Here is a 20,375-nt window from a genome sequence, read left to right as displayed (position 1 = left end):
GTCTCAGATTCATCATGCCCCTAGGTGACTGACAGGGGAAGAACTCTTCTTTGCCATAACTTAAAACCAGGTTGATGGCAATCCCAGATTCACATGTTAAAATGTGGATAAAAAGGACATTTTAAAATAGATGAAATACAGCTTATTCCTTTAATTTTCCTATGCTCCTAAGTACTTCTATCAGTATATTTCATTGTTTGTAAGTCACTTATTAAACATTTACTTAAGTAAAATGATACCAGGTTTTTACTATCAGATTTTCAGGTGCTTTTCAGTTTTTTTGATGATTGTTTTTGGGACACTATTTGTAATTTCTTAACTGCTACACTGGGGTTTTATTTTATTAAGTCATTTACCTTAATACTTACAATTTGCTATATTTTAATGAACTTTTGATTTGGAGATAGAAATATGGCAGGGTTCCATATTTGTCAGTGACTTGTTAACTTGCAAGTGTTAAATCTAAATTTTCACGAGTTTATGAGACCTGTTTCATTAGTCCAAATAGATTACTTTTTAAATATTTTAGAAAATTTCTGAGATCTATTGCTGTACATTTAGTGTTCTAAATATTAGTTAATCCTAACTAAATGTTAATATTCTAAATATTAACAGAACCTTTACAGTTTGTTGTCTTCTACTTCTTATTCTGTAGCTGTTATCACCTGCTCACCCAGTCTTTTTAATTAATATTCACCCTGATTTAAGTGATATTAATGAAAGATTAGAATTTTGCAGTGCTACTTGTCATTATCTCTGATTTGAATTGTTTGTGCTTCAGAAAATACTCCAAATCCTATAATGTTTTATATTTAAAAATGTTTATAACTGAAGGTAGTCAGAGGCTGCCTAAACTAAAAGAGTTCTCAAATAGGGAAGTGCAGGTAATCTTGGACTCTTGGTTCTGCCTTCTTTGTACATGAGAACATTTTTTTCCTTATGGTGTCTGTTTATCTTTAAAGTATAATGTAATGCTATCTTTTGAGTTTGGAATTGCAAGAAACTTACGATGATTGCTTTTAAAAAATATTTTGATATATTTTTTTGTAATTATATCCTGTGATAATTTTAAACTTGAACAAATTAATTTCAGCCTAATTTTTTGAGAACTAGCTTATTTTCTTATGTATCCTATAAATGAAGTGAACTCTTTCTATATAACCTTTCCAGGTAGCATTTTAAGAATAGATTAAACATGAGGATCAGTGAGTATAATTCCTGGTGTACATTTTAAAATGTTTAAAAGTATTTCTTCAAATTTAAATCATTATTATATGTTACTGCACTTTGTTAATGCATAAACTTACATCTCCAGATGTAGGTTTTTCACATATGTCTCTAAGACATTTGAAGTTAAAATTTAGTTTCTGTATTTCAGATTTGTAGATTCCTTAATTCCCACAAAAAGTTTATATCATTCAATAGTTTTTATTTAGCAGGCAGAGTGGTTGGTAGGAAAAATGACTCTATTTATTAGTGAAGTTTTTTGAGACTAAAGAAATGTGTAACTATATGTGGCTTCTTGCTCTAACCATTTATTCTTTTTTAAAAAAAATTATTAAGTATTGATACGCAGTTGGTTTCACATGCACACATAGGGCTTCATCAGTTTTACACTTTATGCAGTGCTCACCACATTGTGTGTAGTTACTGTCTGTCACCATACAACATTATTACAATATTGTTGACTATATTCCCTATGCTGTAGTTTTCATTGCTATGATTTATTTAATTCATAACTACCAAGTTTGTATCTCTTAGTCCCTGTCACCTATTCAGCCCTTTCCCTGTGTGCCCCCACCCTCTGGCAATAAGATTATTGTGTTTATGAGTCTTTTTCTGTTTTTTGTTATGTGTTCATTCGTTTTGTGTTTTAGATTCCACATATGAGTAAAAGCATATGGTATTTTTCTTTTTCTAACTTATTTCACTTAGCATAATACTCTCTAGGTCCATTCATGTTGCAGACAGCAAGAGCTCATTCTTTTTTTTGCTGGCATTCCATTCTATATATATATATACACCATATGTTCTTTATCCATTCATCTATGGATGGACACTTGGGTTGTTTTCATAACCTGGCTATTGTAAATAATGTTGCAATAAACATTGGCATGCAGGTATGTTTTCAAATTTGTGTTTTCATTTTCTTTGGTTAAATACCCAGTAGTGGAGTTACTGGATCATATGGTGTATCTATTTATGATTTTTGGGCAATCTCCATACTGTTATCCATAGTGGCTGCACCAGTTTATAGTTCCACCAACATTGCATGAGGGTTCCCTTTTCTCCAAATCCTCATTAGCATTTATGATTTCTTGTCTTTTTGATACTAGCCGTTCTCATTGATACGAGGTGATATCTTATTGTGGTTTTCATTTGCATTTCCCTGATGGCTAGTGATGTTGAGCATCTTTTTGTGTGTCTTTTGGCCATTTGTATGTCTCTTTGGAAAAATGACTACTCAGATCCTCTGCTTGTTTTCTAATTGGATTATTTGCTTTTTGGTTTGAGTTGTATGAGTTCTTTATATGTTCTGGAAATTAACCCCTTAACGGATGAATCATTTGAAGATATCTCCAGTGGGTTGCTTTTTGTTTTGTTGATAGTTTCCTTTTTGTACAAAAACATTTTATTTTGGTGTAGTCCTGATAGTTCACTTTTGCTTTTGTTTCCGTTGCCTCAGGAGACATATCCATAAATATGTTGTTAAGGTTGATGTCCAAGAGACTGTTATCTGTATTTTCTCTTAGAAGCTTTATGGTTTCAGGTGTCATGTTTAGGTCTTCGATCCATTTTTAGTTCATTTTTGTGTATGGTATAAGAAAGTGGTTCAGTTTTTTTTTTTTTTTTTTTTTTTTTTTTTTTACATGTAGCTGTTCAGTTTTCCCAGCACCCTTTTGTTGAAGAAACTGTCTTTTCCCCATTGTAGATTCTTGTAATTGACTGTATAAGTGTCGGTATTTTTCTGGGGTCTGTATTCAGTTCCATTGATCTATATGTCTGTTTTTATGCCAGTACCCTACTGTTTTGATTATTATAGCTTTGTAGTACTATTTTCAAATTTGGATTGTGATGCTTCCACCTTTGTTCTTTTTTCTCAAGATTGCTTCAGCTATTAAGGGTATTTTGTAGTTCAGTACAAATTTTAGGATTATTTGTTTCTTCTGTGAAAAATGCTGTTGGTATTTTGATAGGGATTGCATTGAATCTGTAGATTGCTGTAGGCAGTAGGGACATTTTTAATAATATTTTTGCCAGTCCATGAACATAGAATATCTTTCCATTTGTTTGTGTCATCTTCATTTTCTGTCATCAGAGTCTTATAATTTTCATGCATAGGCTTTTCACCTCCTTGGTTAAATTTATTCCTAGGTTTTTTGTTTGTTGGTTGGTTGGTTGGTTGGTTGCAATTGTAAGTGGGATGAATTTTTTTTCTTTCTGCATCTTCATTGATTAGTGTATAGAAGTGCAGCAGTTTCTGTATATTAATTTTCTATCCTGCAACATTACCAAATTCATTCTTTTAATGTTTATTTATTTTGAGAGAGAGTTTGAGCACAAGCAGAGGAAGGGCAGAGAGAGAGTGGGAGAGAGACAATCCCAAGCAGGCTCTGCACTGTCATTTTAGAGCCTGACACAGGGCTCGATCCCACTGACCATGAGATCATGACCTGAGTTGAAATTAAGAGTTGGATGCTTAACCCGACTGAGCCATCCAGGTACCCCACTGAATTCATTTATTAATTCTAATAGTTTTTTGGTGGTCTTTTGGACTTACTGTATATAGTATCATGTTATTTGCAAATATTGGAAGTTTTACCGCTTCCTTGCTTTCTGTTGCTTGTCTTATTGCTGTGACTTGTACTTCCAATATAGTGTTGAATAAAAGTGGTGAGAGTGGGTATTCTTGTCTTCTTCTTGATTTTAGTTAGAGAAAAGACTCTCAGTTTTTCACCATTGATGTTAAGCATGTGTTTTCCATATATAGGTTTTATTATGAGGTATGTTCTGTCTGAATCCATTTTGTTAAGAGTTTTTCTCATAAATGATGTTGTATTTTGTCTCATGCTTTTTCTGCATCTGTTGAGTGTTCATATAGTTTTTATCCTTCATTTTTATTAGTTTGCATGTATTTAACCATCCTTGCATCCCCAGAATAAATCCCAGTTGATCGGGTAAATGATTCTTTTAATGTATTTTTGAATTTGGCTTGCTCGTATTTTGTTGACAATTTTTGCATGTGTGTTCATCAGGGATTTTGACCTGTAGGTTTGTGGACTTTTTTTTTTTTTTTTTAATATACTGTCTGTGTCAGATTTTGGTATCAGGGTAATCCTGGTCTTGTGTAAAGAATTTGGAACTTTTCCTTCCTCTTCTATTTTTTGGAATAGTTTGGGAAGAATAGGTATTAACTCTTCTTCATATATTTGGTAGAATTCACCTGGGAAGCCATCTTGTCCTAGACTTTTGTTTGTTGCAAGATTTTTGATTGTAGTTCAGTTTTGTTACTAGTAATCAGTCTGATCAGATTTTCTGTGTCTTCCTGATGGAGTTTTGGAAGATTGTATGATTCTGGGAATTTAGCCATTTATTCTAGGTTATCCAATTTGTTGGCATATAATTTTTCATATTCTCTTATAATCCTTTGTATGTTTGTGGTGTCAGTTGTTACTTTCTTTGATTTCTGAGTTTAAGTCCTTTCTCTTTTTTTCTTGATTAGTCTGGCTAATGGTTTATCAGTTTTGTTTTCAGAGAACCTGCTCTGTGTTTATTGGTCTTTAGTCTCCATTTCATTTATTTTCTCTCTGATCTTTGTTTATTTTTTTCTTCCTGTTGACTCTGGGTTTTATTTGTTATTTTTGTAGTTCCTTTAGGCATAAGGTTAGGTTGTTTATTTGAGTTTTTTTTTTTCTTGTTCCTTGAGGTAGGCCTATATTATTATGAATGCTCTAAGAATTGCTTTCACTATGTCCCAAAGATTAGACTATTGTGCTTCCTTTTTCATATTTCTCCATGTGTTTTGGATTTCCTCTGATTTCTTCATTGACCCATTGATTATTTAGGAGAATGTTGTTTAGCCTCCACATTTTCTATATTTTTTGTCCCCCCCTGCACCCCCAACTTGTAATTGGTTTCTACTTTCATACTCTTGTGACTGGAAAAGATGCTTGATAGGATTTCAGTCTTAAATTTGATCTGACTTGTTTTGTGACACAACATGTGATCTGTCCTGTGGAAGTTTTCATGTGCACTCGAAAAGGATGTGTATTATGCTGTGTTTGGATGGAATGTTCCTTATATATCTGTTAAATACATCTGGTGTAATGTGTTATTCAAAGCCACTGTTTACTTCTGGATTTTCTGTCTGGATGGTATCCATTGATTTAAAGGGGGTGTTAAAGTCCTCTACTATTACTGTCAGTTTCTCTCTTTATGTTTGTAAATATTTGGTTTATGTACTTAGGTGCTTCTATATTGGGTGCATAGATATTTCCAATTGTTATCTCTTCTCCATGAATTGACTCCTTTATCATTATGTAATACCTTCTTTATTTTTTGTCTAAGCATTTATTCATAATATATTGTAATCTTAACCAGAAGTTCTTGACAAAAAATAATTATGATTGTGAGAAGTACAAAATTAATTTTCCTTCATTTTCCTAAGTTTCTCTTTTTCTTTTTTCTTATAAAATTTAGCATGTATAAATTCTCGTTTTGATTTTTAACAATTTTTGAGTTTTATATTTTTGGTCTCAGTTTTTTTCTAATTAGCCCATAAATGTTTTCATGTGCCATAATGTCTTTATTAATGAACTATTTTGTCCACTTTATGGGAAAGCTAAAGCCCAGGAATGATTTTACACTCTTGAACTCAAGATTAATCACTGGCAGTGGTTTTAAATAATTAACAAGGTAGTTAACATTTTGTTTAACACTTGTATTCTGTGTGTGTGTGTGTGTGTGTGTGTGTGTGTGTTATTTATTTATGAATATTTACAATTTAACTAAAATAATGTTTTAGGAGTTTTTATAAGTTGAATGTAATGGTATGTTTCCTAATACTTTGAAATTTATAGACCACTTTTAAATGTGATCATCCTAGTCTTTATTATTTATTAACTTGATCTGTAGAAGTTACTGTATTACTTTACTATGTTTACTTTATAACCAATGTTAGCGAGTAGAAGAAACTTTTAGCTTTAAAAAATGCTTTTTAAAGAAGTTTTTATGTGATTAATGCAGTTAGCACTTCCATTCTATTTAACTCTTGATATTTGATAGTTTGTAATCTTAATAGTCATTTAATAAATTTCTGAAATAACATGCCATCTGAAATTAGAATCTGTATTATCCACATGGATGAGTACATGCTTACTTAGTGTGGGACATTGTAAGAAATGTGCCTGCTTAATATGTAAGATATAAATGAGGAGAAATGGCTAATTAGAACTTGAGTTATTTGATATAACTTTTTAAAAATATATAGTAATTAATTTTCATTTATCTTTGAAAGGGCTATTTTAATACTATTATTTTCTCCATTTTAAAGATGGGCTTGATATTAGAAAATCATTTATTAAAGTAAATATAAAAATTGTGAAACAACTGAAAACATAGGGAAAAAGGGTGATCCACAGTTAATAGCTCAGTATTTTTAACATCTAAGAGAGTACCCCTAATAACAGAATTCATTCACATTAGAGAAGTTCGTGATATGAAAACAAGATGATGTAACTATTTTGTGAATTAGATGAGTTAAAAAAATTTTTTTTAAGTTTATTTTTGAGAGAGAGAGAGAGAGAGAGCAAGCGAGCACAAGCAGGGAAGGGGCAGAGAGAGAGGGAGACACAGAATCTGAAGCAGGCTCCACGCTCTGAGCTGTCAGCACAGAGCCTGACGCCGGACTGGAACTCAGGAACTGTGAGATCTAATCTGAGCCACAGTTGGACGCTTAACCAACTGAGCCACCCAGACACCCCTAGATGAGTTTTTTAAAAGTAAGGTGAAAAATGATTCTTCCTTGCTGTGAGCCATAGGAATCTATGACCAAGAGATGGTAAATATTTTGTTTTTATGAATTTATAATTTGACTTCACAGCTTGTTGGGTTCCCTTCTAGTTTTTTTGTTTTTGTTTTTAAAATCTTATATTAGTAAATTTAAAAAATATTTATGGAATCACTATCTGTAAATAGTTTTTCATTGGTTTAACAAAGTAAGCATAATCCTATTATGAGTCATTTCATACAATTAAATAGGATGCCTTAAGATTTTATTTTATCCTTTTTGGTGAAATGTGTATCTCTGCTTTTATTGGGCCTCTTAAACATTTCTCTAGTCTTGATTTTATTGTAATTGTCAGCAACAGGAGGGGACTTTTATAGTTTTGATAGTGAAATTTTTTTCTTTAGTGAAAGGGTATACCTTAAAGCTGTCTTCCTTATAGGCAGTTCATTGGGAAGTCTTTGTGATTTTACTGTAGAATTTAGCATAGACCTTGACTTTATACATAAATAAAATGATTAATTTGGAAGGAACTTTGAATATGGCCTTTTGTGTTTATGGTGCTTACTTTATTAAGATAGCTCTGTATATTGAAAAAATTGTAAAACATGTTTTAGTATAGTTGCTCTGGATATAGTGTACTTTGGTTATAGCTACGTAAAGATAGGTTAGAATTGCAAGTCCAAATGTCTTTAGAGAATTTACCTAAAAATGCAGGAAGCCACAGTTCTTAGATAAATTTTAGAAAGATTTTTGTATATCTAAATAGTCTTTAATTCTGGTCAATTCTGGTTTAATCACAAAGTATGTTTCTAAAAATTTATAACTTTAAATTTCTCTATATTTGAAAACTTTCATTTGTTCAGGCAGTACTTTACCACATCACATTTATTTTTGTCGAGTAATGGGAGACCACCTCCAGGTTTGGTGATTCAGCAGGAGGACTCACAAGACTTTGTATCTATAGTTACATTCATGGGTATGACTTATTACAGTGAAGGGATACACAATAAAATCAGCAGAGGAAGAAGGGGCATGGACAAAGTCTGAAGGTAAGCAGGTGCAAGTTTCCAGGAGTTCTCTCCTAGTGGACTCACACCGGACATACTTAATTCCTCCAGCATTGAATTGTGACAGCGTGAGTGAAACGTTGTCTACCAGGAAAGGTCATTAGAGACGCAGCGCCCATGTTTTTATTGTGGGCTGGTCACACAGGCACCCTTTTTCGAGGATGTAGGAAAATTCTGAACTTCTGAAGGAAAGCAGATGTTCAGCATAAACTATATGGTTTGTATAAACAGTTTATGCACAGTGAGCCACTTTTCTCTATCTGGGGAATGGTGGGACTCCTCCCAAAATATGTGTTCCAGGTGCCAGCCAAGGACCACCTTCCAAATAGGCATTTCTGATAACTCTTTTCTGCTCCTGCATATTTAATATAGACTAATATAACTAATTCTGGTTGCTTGGCATTATTAATTACAAATTAGTTTGAGTTTATATTTACCAATTCTTTAAGTGGTAGCAATAGGGAATGACGAAACTGATATGTCAGTTTAAAACAGAGTTTTGAGCACATGGGTATAGCTATAAAACCAGCTGTATTTTGATAAATTGAAATAGTGTGACATTCCTTTTTGGTTTTTTTTTTTGTTTTTCTTTTGTTTTTTTTCAACGTTTATTTATTTTTGGGACAGAGAGAGACAGAGCATGAACGGGGGAGGGGCAGAGAGAGAGGGAGACACAGAATCGGAAACAGGCTCCAGGCTCTGAGCCATCAGCCCAGAGCCCGACGCGGGGCTCGAACTCACGGACCGCGAGATCGTGACCTGGCTGAAGTCGGACGCTTAACCGACTGCGCCACCCAGGCGCCCCTGAAATTCCTTTTTGAAGTGGCTTTTGGAGGTTTCTGTTATTTTAGATATGGATTAAAAAATGGAAGCAATTTATGTAACATGCCAGGTTCTATATTATGAAGGTTATAATCCTCAGTAGCCTTTTCTCCTAGATAATATTGATAGTCGTCTGTGTGATGGAAACAAATGAAGAACAACTTCTATGCTGGCCCTGAGAATGAGAAGTCCTTTTCTTCTAAAAACTGCCATTTTTCTTAATGTGAAAATGAAATTCACCGAAAATATTGAGTAATACTTTAACAGCCCTGTTTCTTTCTAATAGTCCTTTTGAGAGACAATATAGCTTGTTAACAGCAGTGAAAAGAAATATGACTTGTGAAATGCTGATTTTCATGGATGCTGATAAGTGTTGGTGTGAAAAGTCATGTTGATTTCTCTGGTATGAGGAATTAAGCTAAAGAAATCAATGTTTGCCAAGTGGAAAAAAAAAGATTAATTGAAAAAATATTAAAATTATTTTCTGGAAAGGATTTTTAAGAAGAAAACAAACATTCTGATATATTTTTTTTGTTGTCCAAGACCTTGTGAGTAAAGTGAATAAGTTTTTATGCGTGTATCAGCCTGTTTATAATTTTTTCCATTCTCCTTTTGCTAATATTTATTCTTTCATGTGATTTACAATGTTATCAAATGTTGTGGCTTGCTACATTTGATTTTAATTGGTAAGACAGTTGCTATATTTTAAGTTAAAAAGGTTTTTATATGCAGTGAAATAATTTCCAAGAATCTGAATTTTGTTTCTTTCAGCAAAAAGAGATCTGATTGTGAAATGTGTCTGTAATCCTCATGAGGGCAAGGGCCACATTCATATACCCAGTGCCTAGAATAAATGAATAAATAGTACTTGCATGTAGCAGGTCCTCAGTAAATATTCTTTGAATTAAATGAATGATAAAAAAGTCTTAGTATATACAATAGTTTGAAATTAAAATTTTCTAGAAGTTATATTCAAATAATTTATAATAACCTCTTTTTTTTTTAAAGACTATTGAATCTAATCTCTTAGTAGTTTCTTATTAACCAGCAAATCATACTTGAATTAAATCTCATTCATGTTAATTTTCAAATGTGTTTACAGTAAAACTTCATTATAACACTTTGTTCCCTTTAACATCTCCAACATCAAATGTAAAATCACCAAAGAGATAATATGAGAAGGCCCACTGTATGTGGAGCAAGCTCTATAAGCTAATGTGTTTTTAAGGATGTACGGGAACAGACAAGGGAATGTGCCTCCTAAGGAGTATGGTGGTGATGTCACAGAGCATTCAAACATACGCATTTCATCTGCTGGAAATAAAAGGTATAGTATGTAATATGAATTCTGCTCTTCAGTCATTACACTGTGAAACTGCAGCTGCTAAAACTGGCTTACTGAATAAGTAGGAAGGTATAGTATGTTAACAGATTCCTTATTAATAAGAAAAGAGTTAAAGGGAAAAAAGGAGGGTGGAAGAACTGTGTTAAATGAAAATTTATAGTACTTTACAGCGTTATTTTGAATTGCAAGTTTGGATTATAATTGTGCCAAGGTATTCCAAATAAGTCCCTATAATTATAAGGTATTTAAATTTGGTTGAAATAATGAAAGGACAAATAAGCATATAGTTTAATGGACTAAAAATCAATTTATAATATCTTGGAGTTAGGGAGTGATGTAACTTAACTGGGAATAAATTGAAAATGTTTGTACAATGTGAGTTTTCCTTTCAAAAAAATTTCTTTTTGATTTTCAGCTTATTGAGTAGATAACTTTTATGCTTACTTTGTACAATTAGTGCTCATAATCTGTCATGTCAAAAAGAATGGAAATACATGTATTTTATATTCATGTTCTCTTTCTGTTTATAGTTTAATTTTGGTGGCTTTCTTATACCATACATAAGGATAAACAGTTCTGAATCCATAGTGCATAATGGAGATAATAATGTCATTATATCACAAAAGGTGTCTGTTTTCTCTGAAGAAAGTAATATACTGAAGTGCTTGAGATAAGATAATTTGTTATTTGGGTCTGATTAGGCTTTCTTTGAGGAAATTGTCTCTCCTCCCCCCTCCCCCATTTCTGTATTTCAAGGAAGGAGTTTTTAAGGGATGATCTTCTTTTCTAGTGTGCATATAGGTATCACTTTTCACTTCTTTTTTTAGGATTTATTTGTATTTATATTCATTTTTTTTTTATTGGGTTAACTGTTCTTATATAAAAGGATTTTATTGAGAATCTATAGAGCCAATAATACAGACTGAAGAAAAAGGTTATATATTTATAGAGGCTGAATATATATATCAAGGTCTCACTGTAGAAAGAGATCAAATGCTATGATTTTACCCTGACTTTAAAAATATGTAACTATTGTAGTGTCCATAGTACTTTCAAAGTCCAATAACTCATACCTACAATTTACTGTAAATTTTTGTTGCCTGAAAATCATTTGAGTTCTAATCCTTTTTGTTTTTGTTTTAGTGCTCGAGATAATGAACCATCTAAATCCACTAACCAAGACATCTGTAGTCCTTTTGCGGGGATGCTCTTTGGTGTGTACAAAACTTCATTGATTAAACTTTTGCATACTGTTCTTATAAAAGGTCTTTAGTGAGAACTCAGTGATACCATTAATACTACTGTTATTAGTAATATAAAATATTTATCTAGTGCTTACTTTAGGGTAGACCCTCTGCTAAACATTTAGTGTATATTGTATAGGTATGTATAATTTTATTTTTTATTTTTTATTTATTTTCTTAAATGTTTGTTTATTTTTGAGAGACATAGAGAGATAGAGCACGAGCTGGGGAGGGGCAACCCCCGAGGGGCTGTCAGCATAGAGCCAGACTCGGGGCCAGAACCCACGAAGTGTGAGATCATGACCTGAGCCAAAGTCGGACACTTAACTGACTGAGCCACCCAGGCACCCCTAATTTTATTTAATTTTAATTTTAATTAAAAAAAAGTTTTTTTTGAGAGAGAGGGCTCAGGTGATTGAGGAGCAGAGAGAGAGAATCCCACAAGGGGGAGGGAGGGGGAGAGAGAGGGAGAGAGAAGCGGGGCTCACCTGAAGTGAGGCTTCTGTTTACCCAAAGTGAGGCTTGAGCTCACCAAAGCGGGGCTCGTGCTCACCTGAAGTGGGGCTCAAGCTTACCTGATGTGGGACTAGAGTTCACGAATTGAGATCATGACCTGAGGTGAAGTCAGATGCTTAATGACTGAACCACCCAGTCTGTATATAATTTCAAAGTGGAATAACTTTTATTTATTGATGAACTTTACATAGATGATGCATGAAATATTAATTTCAGTAACCTTGTTGTAGTGTGACTGTTTATTATTCTGTTTTGTATGTGATAGCTTTTTTCTTCATTCTTCTTTTTAGCTAGCACAGAATTGCCTTACATTTTAAGTTTAGTTTCCCTGAACTAAACCTTTTTATTCTTTGATATACATCTTTCCCATGTTCTTTCCATGTGGTTTTTGAAGTGTTTTGTTCAAATCATCATAATCCAAATTTTCTATTTATCAGAAATGAAGGTCGTTGCTTAATATAAGTATGTTGATTTGCTACTTGTCATAATTTCAGAAACTGTGTGAAGAGTACCTTACTTATTTCCTATGTGTAACTTTAAAATAGAAAAGTGGTCTGATTTCTGTGTAAAAACTATTAGAAAAAATTACCTGAAATTTGGTTTCAGTGGAAGTATATGAAGAAATTAGATAACACTTTTGATTCATTTAACCCAAAAGCAGTCAGTAATTTAAATCTTGGTTTAGAGATATTTAATTGCATGATATTCTCAGATCTTTATTTCCTTGAGATGGTTATTGTGAGAAAATATGGCGTAGCAACTAGTTTTATTCTAATGTAATGTCTTCAATTGAGAATTTACCAGTGTAACCTATCAGTAAGGTAAAGGCTTCATTCTTACGATGTATTTTGTTAAACATGGTAAAAATTGGAGAAATGGCTTTCTTTGTTGAGAGCTCACTGACAAATAATTTTATCAATAAATGGATTACTCTACTCTAAAGTTTTAATGTTGAATGTCATGAGTTTATCATTACTGCAGTCCAGGAATTATGGATGAATATTTGGTGAGATAATAGACTCTAATGCTTGGAACAAACCGTTGAAGTGATTGAATCCAGTGATTTATCTAATGATTGTTTTTTTCCCCCAGCCTATATTTGTATGGACCCATAAAGAACTCTAGAGGTAGCACAATCTGATTGTTATAAAATTCTCATTTCAATTGAATTGAAATTTGTCTTCCTATAGTTTTGCTCCAAGAACTTATGCTTTATTTAAAAAATTAAGACTGTGTCTAATGAGAGCAAAAACAACAATATATTATGTGGTTTATAAAAGAATCATTGATTTTTTTAGAAGTATGCATTTGAATTTTCAAATATTTGGGGATTTTCCTTTTATATTTTTATTACTGACTGCTTGTTTAATTCCCTTATGGTCTGAAAAAAACAGTTTGTATAACTTCAATTTCAAATTGAATTTAAAATACTTTTTAATGGCCCAGAATATAGTCTATCTTGGTGAGTGTTTAGTGTGTAGTTGGAAGAATGTGCATTGTATGGTTGTTGAGTGTAGTGGTTTATAAATGCCAAGTAGGTCAATTGGTTGGTAGTAATGTTCATGTCTTGTGCATACTTAATGATTTTTTAATTTTTCTTCTACCACTTGTTTAAAACAAGTTTTAAATTCTCTGACTACCTTGTTCTTAATGTGGAGCCTGGAGTGCTGGAGGGATTTTCTTAGTGTGCCTGCATCTTTGTCAGTTTTCAGGACCTGTTTGACTCTAACAGAGTGATTGCTTTTGCTTTTTCTTTGGTGCAAGGCTGATTCTGTGTGTCTCATTCTCAGAAATAAGTCTCAGTGTTCATGATGCTTCCCAGAGTGGTAGCCAAACCCTCCTTTATGTCTGTGGAGCTTGTTGTGTGAGAATTTCCTCACTAACAGTAGGGAACAGTTACTTCCCCTAACAGTAACAGGACTTTGCTTTTTGTAAGTGCAGAACTGGGTCCAAGCAGGTTTTCTGCTCTTTCACCAGTAGATTCTGGCCATTGCTTTAGAATGAAAGAAGGATCTGGAAAGAATGGTCTCTTTCATATGTCTCCTGTTGCCCCATCTCCAGTCTCATAAGCTTCTGGTGAAGGTAGAGAAGTGAGTGAGATTCCCCTTGTGTCTGGGTAGATTCCAGAGAATCTATATCGTTATTCTAGCCTGCTCAAAGCCTTTAAGAAGTCATTAACATTTCAGCATTTTTCTTCCTACCTGCTTTTAAGGTAACTGCCTACTTCTTCATACTCTGGGAAAGGTAAAAAATGTGGATTATCCCATCTCTTTGGATTGGTTTTTATGCCCTTTTGAAATCACTTTACCTGGTTGCTTATAACCTCAGCTCTCTGACAGGTTTTTTAAAAGTTACAGTTTTATAGATGATTGAGCTTTTTCACCATTGTAGGATTTGAGCAGTGTTCTCTTGTAGCTTTCTGCTAAATAGAAGAAGAACTCCTCAGTTTTTGTTTTTTGTTTAAAACAGCTTCTTGGGGCGCCTGGGTTTCTCAGTCGGTTAGGAGTCTGACTTCACCTCAGGTCATGATCTTACAGTTCGTGAGTTCGAGCCCTCCATAGGAACCCTGCAACGGGGTCTGTGCTGACAGCTCAGAGTGGAGCCTGCTTCAGATTCTGTGTCTCCCTCTTTCTCTGCCCCTCCCTTGCTTTTGCTTTGTCTCTTTCTTTCTCAAAAATAAATGAACATTAAAAAAATTTAAAACAGCTTCTCATTTCTTCCTCATTATGTTCCTGTTTATATATATATATATTATATATATTATATATATAATATATATATTTAAATATATATTTAATTATATATTAAATATATATATTAATATATATATTTTAAATATATATATTATAATATATATATATAATATATATAATATATATATTTAAAGTTCCATTAAATCCAGTTAATTTTTTTTTTTAAGGGAGCTCCATGCCCAATGTGGGGCTTAAACTCACGACCCCTGAGAGATCAAGAGTTGCATGCTCTACTGCCTGAGCCAGCCAGGCACCCCTATGTTCCCATTTTTATTTAAATGCTTGGGCATAGTTACAGTAGCTAATTTAATGTCTTTATTTGTTTCATCATCTGTTGTTTTTTTTTTTTTTTTTTTTTTTCTATTGACTAACTTTTCTAATAGTTATTGGTCACTGTATTAGTTTTCTGTGCTGCATCACAGATTAGCACAGGTTTGGGGCTCAAAACATCCCACGTTATCTCATCTTGTCTGTGGATCAGGAGTTTAGGTTCTCTGCTCAGGTCTCATAAGGGTCAGGTCTCATAGAGTCAGCCAGGCTCTATTTTCCATCTGAATCTTGACTGGGGAAGAATCTACTTCTAAGCCCATTCACATTGCTGGTGGAATTCATTTACTGGTAGTTGTATTACTAAGGGCTTCTTACTGGATATTAGCTGGAGACCACCCACAATTTTTACAGGCCATCTGTTGTTTCTTGCCATGTGTGCTACCTTACCATGGCTGCTCACTTTATTATGCCAACAAGGAGAATATCTAAACTCAGGGAGGGCTTTTACCTGATTATATCTGGCCCACCCAAGATAATCTCCCTTTTAAGTAATTCAGACTTGAATTTTGATCCAGAATTGGTACCTAAATCATATTAGCAAACTCCTTTCTGTTGGCTGGAAACATGTTACAGGTTCTGTTTATACTCAAGGGGAGAGTTTATACAGGGAGTCAGCACCAGAAGGCAGGTAGCATAGCATCTACCTTAGAATTTTGCCTACTACAGTCACATTTTTCTGATATTTAAGAACCAGTCTTTTTGAGGTTTTACTTTAAGCTTAGCTAGGGAAATCTTAGGGTAGCTTTCTTCCTAGGGACAATCCAGCCTTGTTACTACAGAATGACCTTTCTTGGGGGCATCTTCCTTGAACACTATAAGGGATACTGAGAACTGCACTATAGCTGGCTGGAATTTGAATTTGTCTCTACTTTGAGGTTGTTGGAGAATTTTTCAGTTTGTGTCTTCCATAGTTTTCTGTCCAGCCTAATGGGATTTTATCCTGTGCATTCATAGACTAGTCTACAGTAACGTCTGAAGGGACCCCTCCACAGATTTCTAAAGCTCTTTTTATGCTTCTTTTTGGATCTTTGACCTAAACTTCTACACATTTTAGCCTTCTTGATCTTGATCTTTACGTGATTTGCTTAGTTTCCTGGCTTTGTTTGGATTCTCCCTCACTGTACCTATGCTCTGTAAATTACATTCAGGCAGAAATGGCAGTGCTTAAAGTGCTCACCTCATTAGTTTTCTTTCTCTCAGGTAGTACAGTCCTTGGCTACCTGTTGTCCAGTGTCTGAAAAACAGTTATGGTAAAACCTTGGATTGTGAGTAATTTGTTCTGCAAGTGTTCTATAAGACAAGCATACATTTCTAATAAGTTTTAACTTGATAAATAAGTGATGTCTTGCAATATAAGTAGTATGTGATGCCAAATGTCATATGATTACAACTGAGCCATTGGGTCTTGAAATTTGCTTTAATATACAAGTGCTTTGGATCACAAGCATAGAATGAATTATGCTCACAAACCAAGGTTTTACTATATTTCATATTTTGCCTAGTTTTGTTATTTTCTTTTATGGTGGAAAGTTAAGTTCTGTGTTTATTACTCCATCATGGTCAGAAGTAGAATGGATAGATCTACTTTAATATAAAAGATTATTATTAACCTTAGTGTTATTTGTCTTACTCCTATGGGAACTTCACAATTGCTGACATCTGTGTTTAATGGGCATACTTAGATGCTGTATGTTCACTGATGGTTGGGAAACTAATAATTAAGGTAGTAGAGAAATTTCTGGCTCAATTGCATTTTTGCTATCCTGTGATTTGTGTGGTGTTTCAGATGATGCATGTCTAGATTAAGAGGTTATTTTGTGTCACTAACATATGCAATAATAACGTTGATGAAAGAAATTTAAGATGACACAAATGGAAAGATATTCCATGCTCATGGGTTAGAAGAATTAATATTATTAAAATGTCTGTGCTACCCACCATAGTCTACAGATTCAGTGCAATTCCAGCAGAATACCAATAGAAGTTTTTACAAAACCAGAAAAAATAATACTAAAATTTGTATTGAACGACACAAAAGACAGTGAATAGCCAGAGTAATTTTGAGAAAGGAAAACAATACTGGAGGTATCACAATTCCAAATTTCAAGATAGTATCACAGGGCTACAGTCAGTAACCAGAACAGTATGGTACTGGCACAAAAATAGATACATAGATCAATGGAACTGAATAGGGAGCCCAGAAATAAACCCACACTTACATAGTTAATTAATCCATGACAGCTGAGGAAAGAACATACAATGGGGAAAAGACAGCCTCTTTAATAAATGGTGCTAGGAAAACTGAACATCTACATGTAATAGAATGAAACTGGGCCACTTTCTTACATCGTACACAAAAATACTCGAAATGGGTTAAAGACTTAAATGTGAGACCAGAAACTAAAAAAAAAGTCCTAGAAGAGAACACAGGCAGTAATTTCTCTGACATCAGCTGTAGCAACATCTTTGTAGACATGTCTCCTAAGGCAAGGGAAACAAAAGCAAAAATAACCTTTTGGAACTACACTAAACTAAACTAAACTAAACTAAAATTCCTTCCACAGCAGAGGTAATCATCAACAAAATGAAAAGGCATCCTAGTGAATGGGAGAAGATATTTGCAAGTGATATATCTGATAAGGGGTTAATATCCAAAATATATAAAGAACTTATACAACTCAACACCAAAAAAAAAAAAAAAAAAAAAATCCGATTAAAAATGGGCAGCAAACCTGAATAGATATTTTTTCCAAAGAAGACCTACAGATGACCAACAGATACATGAAAAGATGCTCAGCATCAGTAATCATCAGGGAAATGCAAATCAAAAACACAATGAGATATCACCTTCTACTTGTCAGAATGGTTAGAATAAAAAAAAGACAAATAACAAGTGGTGGTGAGGATATCGAGAAAAAGGAATTCGTGTATTATTGATGAGAATGCAAATTGGACAGCTACTGTGGAAAACAGTATGTAGGTTCCTCAAGAAATTAGAAATGATTCAATAATTCTACTGGGTATTTACCCAAAGAAAATGAAAACACTAATTTAAAAAGATATATGTACCCCTATGTTTATTGCAGTATTATTTATAATAGCCAAGATATGGAAGCAACCTAAGTGTCCCCTCAATTGACAAATGAATAATGAAGAAGTGGTATATATAGACAATAATGTGTGTGTAATAACACAACCACGAAAAGGATGAGATTGTGTCATTTGCAACAACATGGGTGGACCTAGATGTTACTACACTTAAGTGAAATCAGAGAAAGATGACTACTGTATGATTTCACTTGGATGTGGAATCTGAAAAACAAATTAATAAACAAATATGTGGAGTCAGACTTATAAATACAGAGAACAAAGTGATGGTTGCCAGAGGGGAACAGAGTGGGAGGATGGGCAAAATGGATGAAGGGGTGTGGAAGATACAGGCTTTCAGATATGGAATGAATAAGTCATGAGAATAAAAGGCACATCATAGGGAATATAGTCAGTGATACTATAATAACATTATATGATTACAGATGGTAGCTGCAATAGTGGTGAACGTAGCATAATGTATAGACTTGTTGAATCAAGGTTGTACACCTGGAACCAATGTAACATTGTGTGTCAACTATAGCCTAAAAAAAAAAGAAATCACCTCTAAGTCCAAAAAATTAAATGCAGTAATAATGATCTTCTGTGGATATAAATGTTTGCACAACTTGATTTGCACATGATACCTGGGTGAGAGGTTTATATTTTTTTCTGTAGAACTGAGGTAGAATTTGAGCAGGGTACCAGTGTGATTAGTGTTGTGTTTTAAGACAGTTAATCTTACATAAATATGCTGCATTTATTGGAGCAGAGGGAGGGGAATGGAGAAACTAATTAGGAGGTTATTGCTGCAGTCTAGGTGAAATGTAGATAGGTTGGATCCAAGGTTAATTGTGGTGAGAATAGAAAGAGGATCTGAATATGAAGTGAATAAGAGAATGAGCAATCAAAGTTATAGCAGGTTTTGAGGTTCAATGATCAGGCCATTAACAGAAAACAAAGAAGGGCAATTGCTTTTGAAGTGTTCATTTTGGACATACTTGTTAAATTTAAGGGGCTTGTGGGAGTTATTAGTGGAAATTATCTCAATTATTAGAAAAATGGGGATGGAGATTATTAGAGTATTCTCTTATTTAAGGTTTTTGAGGTATAGAGGTTTGGGAAAGAGTAATGTATCTTGTGATTGACATATAGTAGATATTCATAAATTGTGAAATTAATTGAAGAGGTAATGATACATGATTTTACCTTTTATATTTTCTGCACTTGCAGTACTCTTTGATATAATTAAAAATATTTATATTATTTAAAATTTGAGTTTCTAGTTGCAGATGTTGCTTAAGAGTTAAGACCAGTTTGTGAGATGCTCTGACAGTGCAGACTCTCTCTCTCTGCCCCTCTCCTGCTTGTGTGCATGCGCCTTCTCTCTCTCTCTCTAAATAAGTAAATAAATCATCTTAAAAAAAGAGGGCCAATTCCCCCCCCTTTTTTTTAAGTTTATTTATTTATTTTGAGAGCGAGCACAAGTGTGAGCGGGGGAGGGGCAGAAAGAGAGGGGGAGAGAGAATCTCTCTCAATCTCAATGTGAGCTGAAACACAAGTTGGATTCTTAACCGACTGAGCCACTCAGATACCACTAGACAGTTTTTTTTCTTACCACTTTCTAGGAGGTGAAGATCGAGAACTTATTCAAAGAAGGAAGGAGAAATACAGACTAGAACTACTAGAACAAATGGCCGAACAACAGAAGAACAAGAGACGGTAATGAAAGGTTTGCATTTAAAAAAGATGTTTTGAATTTAAAATGCATTTGTGTAAAATGACATGGTGATAAACAATTACATAGTAAAATAATGGAATATTTTTCCTAAGATGATTATGTATCTGTAAATCACTTCCATTTCAGCCTCTGCAATGTACATCAATCTGCCAGGGTGGTAGAACAAATACTATGGGAGTGTTCATTTACTGTGTCATATAGGTAGCAAATGAGATGATGTGTATATCCTATAGTAGGCCTTGTAGATACCTTTATTAATTTCTTCAATTTTTGATTTTGGGTAGCATTTAGTGTAATCTACACGCCCACTATATTATCTCATATGTAGTAACAAATATGAAATGGAAGTATTTTGTCTTATATAATGTGAAATGATTAGCATACCCATAAATGCAATATAAAAATAATCATGATAAATTGATAGATATTTATATTGTATACAAGTCCTAGTGTTTGCAATC

At 33.6% G+C, this 20,375-nt stretch overlaps 1 protein-coding gene across 12 annotated transcripts in view; it reads left to right on the top strand.

Moving 5' to 3' along the window:
* CSPP1 (centrosome and spindle pole associated protein 1) overlaps positions 1-20,375 on the top strand; it is a 153,370-nt gene that overhangs the window by 53,245 nt on the left and 79,750 nt on the right. For 9 of the 12 annotated variants that reach the window (XR_006706600.1, XR_006706601.1, XM_045455016.1 and 6 more), the window contains 3 exons: positions 10,127-10,225; positions 11,387-11,457; positions 19,802-19,895. The exons of 2 other annotated variants lie outside the window; for them this stretch is intronic. Coding sequence is in view for 8 of the 10 variants with exons in the window: in XM_045455016.1 (XP_045310972.1) it covers positions 10,127-10,225; positions 11,387-11,457; positions 19,802-19,895 (264 nt within the window). In the remaining 2 variants the exon portion in view is untranslated. The remainder of the gene's footprint in view (positions 1-10,126; positions 10,226-11,386; positions 11,458-19,801; positions 19,896-20,375) is intronic. One more of the 12 variants, XM_045455012.1, reaches the window with a different exon arrangement.

Source organism: Leopardus geoffroyi, chromosome C3 (assembly GCF_018350155.1).
Source record: "Leopardus geoffroyi isolate Oge1 chromosome C3, O.geoffroyi_Oge1_pat1.0, whole genome shotgun sequence".
Lineage (NCBI taxonomy): Eukaryota > Metazoa > Chordata > Mammalia > Carnivora > Felidae > Leopardus > Leopardus geoffroyi.
Note: the sequence above shows the minus strand (reverse complement) of the source record. Positions and strands in the feature narration are given on the sequence as shown.